General features: G+C 54.8%; 1 protein-coding gene across 1 annotated transcript; it reads right to left on the reverse strand.

The window, feature by feature from the left end:
- Window positions 1-292: 292 nt before the first annotated feature.
- On the reverse strand, window positions 293-2,758 carry LOC102021508 (rhox homeobox family member 1-like; the record flags this gene model as incomplete). The annotated part of the gene is made up of 2 exons (XM_013510180.1): window positions 2,194-2,758; window positions 293-338 (listed from the first exon to the last, which is right to left on the reverse strand). Coding segments are annotated over exons 1-2 (471 nt in total), but the record flags the coding sequence as incomplete, so codon positions are not given.
- Between the last annotated feature and the right edge of the window lie 2,191 nt (window positions 2,759-4,949).

Below are 4,949 nucleotides of genomic sequence, written 5' to 3' on the forward strand. Positions count from 1 at the left end.
CCTATTTTGTATGCCTAGCTACGCATGTCATTGCTCACACAGAGTAAGAGAGGCAGCATGATGTTTTGCTTTTCTTTTATGAAAGCACCTTCCCTGTGCTAATGGGAAGGAGCGACAAGCCCGGGATGACTCTCTCGATCTCTCTCTGAGTCCTCCTAAGTGCAAGTCTTGCTCCTCACAGTGGGAAAGGACAAGAAATAATGCCAGCTTCACAATGGCCAGGTACAGCTATGCCCTGAAGCAGGATGGACAATGACTGCGCTGCCAATTGGCTTTCCTTGGATTTACTCACCTGCACTCTGGATTCGGGCACATTCAGGTCTCTTGCAAGCATCAGTCTGTGGAGAGAAAACACAAGTGTTCCACGTTCGGTCATCTGGATGAAGGATGCAGAGTTCTGTACCAGTGGAAATCTGCATATCCATTCTGTGCTGGACGGGCACCTGCAATCACCCTCACTATGACCCAAGGATACTTTTCTCTTTCCCTCAGAAAAAGTCTCCCATCAGCAGCGGTGTGACCGCCTCACAATACTTAAGCTGAACATGTACGAGGTATTTCAATGCATTACTTTGAAAAACTGAAAATGAATTAGAAATCTACAACAAGAAATAGTACAATTTTTTTACTTTATGGAAAAAAAACCCTAAAATTTCCAAACAAAATAATAGGAGAATAACAATAATTAATATGTTGTGTATTTCCATTTGAAACTAGGTTCTCAGAGTAAACAATATGTTCTCCCAACTTTACTAGGACAAAACTTTTTTTCAGTGAAATAACAGAAACTAGTAGTACATCTACATTGTACTTTTCTTTTTTCCCAGCCTTCCTTTCCCCTTTCCAACACCCTAGTTCCTCTTTGCTTTGATCAGCAAGCCCATAGCACAAAAGTATCCCCTTCCACTGACTCTGACTCCCAGGAAATTTCATATACAACAGAAGCCACGAAACCAAGAAATGCAAACATATGCACTTTGTCAAATGGAAACAATTCGGTAAGACGCCAAACCCAGTCCAGGCCCTGAAAAGAAACCTATAGCATGGGAGAAAATTCTTGCAAAGCACGCCTGATATGGAAACCCAGAAACGCCTCTCAGAAGTCATTCAGGAAAAAAACCCAGCCAGGTTCAGACATCAGAAAGGACTCAGTGAGACATTTCCCAAAGAAGGCCTAGAGATGACCATGAAACAGGAAAAAACACGCTCAAAATGACGAGCCAGAGATGCACTTCCACACCACACCCACGTCAATCATAGCCACATCTGAACCACTATCGAAGCCTGGGAAATAACAAGCATGCTGAGCACAGGGAGAAGCTGGAACACGTGGTCACTGTGAGAAGAAATGATAAACTCTGCAGCCTCCCTTGCAGTCTGCTGGGGCCGCAAAGCATAAACACAGGATTCTACGCTCCAGTGATTCCGTTTCTGAGCATGTCTCCAAAGCACTAAACTCTGGGTGGTCTCAGCTGTCAGGCGTGTTCCCAACAGCACTGCTCACACAAGTCTCCTCTGCACAGGTGAAGGAGCACCAAAGCAGTATCTATGCAAGGGGACACTGCGGGGTATTCAGAAAAGCAACTTGTGACACATGAGGCAGCGTGGATGCGCTGTGAGGACATAGGAAGAGAAATAAGTCAGGCCCAGAAACACTAACCGCTGTGGTTTCTCTGAGGCCTGGGTCCTAGAGAAGTCAGTCTCACCGAGTCAAAACCTGGAATCGAGATTGTTAGGAGTTGAGGGGATGGGGGAAAGCGGGGTGTTTCCTGGGGATAGTCTGATTTTGTAAGATGAAGAGCGCTCTGCAGATCTGTTGGACTGCAACGGGAACGTAGCTAACACTGCTGACAACTCTATATGACATGAAAATATTTAACACGGCTGACATCCATACTTCCAAGCGGAGTTGGTAGCAAAGTCTTAGCGTGTGCGTCTCACACCACCAAACAGGAGCAAAACAAAGTAGGAGCCACCAACCAGTTTGCAGACCGGATTCCCAGCAAAACCGCAGTAAAACGCTGACCTTGGTCCACACAAGGAGCCATCCCACCCAAGCACAAAGACAGGCAGGCCAAGACCCCGCACGCTCTGAGTCCAAGACGGGAAAGAGGGCAGCAGGAGAGCGACAAAGACACCCGGAAAGGCGCGCACCCCGCGAAAGCCTGGGTGCACCCCGAGGCGGCAGCTCACCTCGTAAGGACATCCGGGTACTGAGTTTCCTGGAAAACGCTTTCCAGTTCCTGCACCTGCCCCTGCGTGAAGCTGAAGGGGATTCGGCGCCGCGGGGGCCGGCCCCGCCGTCCAGCCCTGGCACCCGCGGGATCCTGCTCGGCCGGCGACGGCTGCTCAGGCTCCCGGTCCCCGTCATCCGCCTGGCGGGCAGTGCCACCTCCGCTGCTCACAGGCACCTCTTGGCTCAGGTTGTGGCCATCATGGTCATCGTCCTGCAGGAGGCCCTCAGCTTGACCGGCCGCCGCGAGGCCGGCAGCTCCTGCACTGGAGGGGCCTCCCTCGGCTGCTGCGGGGACACCTGCGGCAGGACCCGCACTAGCCTCCAGCTCCCAGAACTCCAGGCCCAAGGAGCGGGGCCCATGGTGGTGGCGCTCGTTTTCCATGGCTGCCGGGCGCCACAGCTCACGTGGCCTCTTCCTCAGCAGAGCCAAGCGAAAACGCAGGGTCTCTCGCGAACGGGGTGGCGCCCGAGGGGTGGAGCCTCGGCTTGCAATTGGCTACAGGGAGGCTGCAGGCCATCTGGCGGGCTCGCCCGCGCAGGGTCTCTCCTGACCTCTGCTGTTGGCGGTCTGCATTCAGCCCAGCTGCAAGGCCGGGAGTTACAGGGTAGCAACAGTGATGGGGCGTGGCCAGACAAGACGCCCAGGGCTGAGCAAAAGAGGTACTGGTACTGCACAGGCCCTGAATGAGAGTGCACCCTGCCTCTTAGCTTGCTAACTGCCCTCTGGGGATCCCAGAGATCAGGGAGGAAGGTACGGGGTTGCTGTGCAAGCCCAGGAGGGCCTGGAGGGGAGGGGGCGAGAACTCACGCTGAAACGGCCTCTCTTCTGGGAGGGCCTGGCACCCTCCCCAGCCCCCACCCGGCACGCTTGCCATGAGTTTCTTAGCAGCCTATGACGTTTTCAGCAGCTCGGCCTAGCTACCTCCATCTTCAAACGTCCCATGCCCCTGAGTCCTGAGGGTGACGCTTGCACTGCTGTTAGGTGACTGGAACACTCAGAGGCTCCAGATCTTCTCACCCTGAGCCAGGTTGTCATACGCCAGTGCTGATCACAGCCTCCCTTGTGGCACACACAGCCAACAGAAAGGGTAGACTAGCCCAATCTTTTCCACCTCCATTGTGCAGCCCCAGATGACCAGAAAGGGCGGAGACTGTGTCTGGGTATAACCCCGGGCTCCTCTGAATCAACTCCCATCGCTGTGCCTGTTGGGCGTTCCACTGCTGATGCACCAGCTCTCATGCTGAGTCCCTGACGCGCCGTGGTTCAAGCGGTCCATCAGGCTTGTTCAGCAGCTGCTCAGCTCGCCCTGTGGCCTCCGTCCAGTGACAAGGCCACACACAGGGTGCTGGACCTACTGGGCTAAGGTACCGGGCTTTGTGTGGACCCTTGGAAGGCTGTGATCTTGAAAAGCGTAACACACACCACGTGATGCATCAGCTGGTCCCAGTGTGTGCTGCTGTCTTCAGGTGGCCCTTTGATCCCTTCTGGGCTGGGCCACGTGGCACCCGCACCGTGCTGCCCCCTCTGGACAGAGCAAGGCTTGGAATTTGCCCTGCCAGACCCCTTAGAAGGCTGCAACCTCCCATTTGCAGTCAGGCCAGCTGCCAGCCCTCTTTCAGTTGCTATTTTCAGTTTTGAGATAGGGTCTCACCACGTTTTCCAGGAGTAACTTGAACTCTCTGTGTAGCCCGGGCTGGCCTCCACTTTGCTATCCTTCCGCCTGCAAGCACTCAAATTACAAGCCTGGGAAACCTCCACAAACACATTCTTTGACCTCTGTAACTAGTATTACACTTATGAACACCCCTAACAAGGGCACATAATGACCTGTTTTCTTCAAATTCTTGTTCTGGGCATTTGTCTAGGTGCCATCCATGACCATCATGCAAAAGTGTAAACACTGCAGTCCTCAGCAAAAATGGGGTCATTCCTCCCCGGTAGAGCTCATGGCAGGGAGCAGCCCCACTTCCCCCATGTCACATTCCCGGTGTTGGTAACGATTATCTCCTTGAGCGAACCCTAGAAGGCCTCTGTGCTCTTTAGCAACCGGGCCAGGATGTGTGGATTTCTGACTTTGTTTCTTCATGGTCCCATTTTAGCAAAACCCCTGCTCAGTCCATTCAGCCATCCGCATCCCTGATCCCTCTGGGTATCTGACTGTGTCTGTCATTCTTGCAGTCCTGTGGGAAGAGAGGCAAGGAACAGTGAGGGGCAGGCTAAGCACCCCTGGCAGGGCTTGGGACCAGGGAGGCCGTGGGTGAGCGGTTGAGGAAAGGGGCGAGGGGCGGGGCACTGGGCCGGGAGTGGCTGGGAACCACGGTCAGGTGTGAGTCCTAGCCTGCCTGGCCGGGGTTGGACGGGGGGTGGGGTGGGGTGCGGGGCCGGGTGCGCTTCTGCTGGGGTTGAGGGGAAGGCAAGGGCAGAGGAGAAGCAGGGTCCCGGGCCGGGGCATAGGGTGGGTTTTGGGTGGTCTTGGGGGCCAGGGCATTGCAAGGGGCCAGGCAGCTCTAGGCAGGGGGAGAGAAGAGAAGCTGGGGTGAAAGGCAGGCAAGGACAGGCAAGAAGAGAGGCAGTGAGGGCAGGAGACCACAGGCCTGGGCTTGTGGGCGGAGCAAGGTGCTGAGCAGGGTGCTGAGCAAGGGCAGGAGGAGGGTCTCAGTGCTAGGCCAGGGCAGGTGATGGGCTAAGCAGGGAGGCAGTGGGTGTGGCCGC

Source organism: Chinchilla lanigera, unplaced genomic scaffold (assembly GCF_000276665.1).
Source record: "Chinchilla lanigera isolate Chin_1 unplaced genomic scaffold, ChiLan1.0 scaffold00310, whole genome shotgun sequence".
NCBI lineage: Eukaryota > Metazoa > Chordata > Mammalia > Rodentia > Chinchillidae > Chinchilla > Chinchilla lanigera.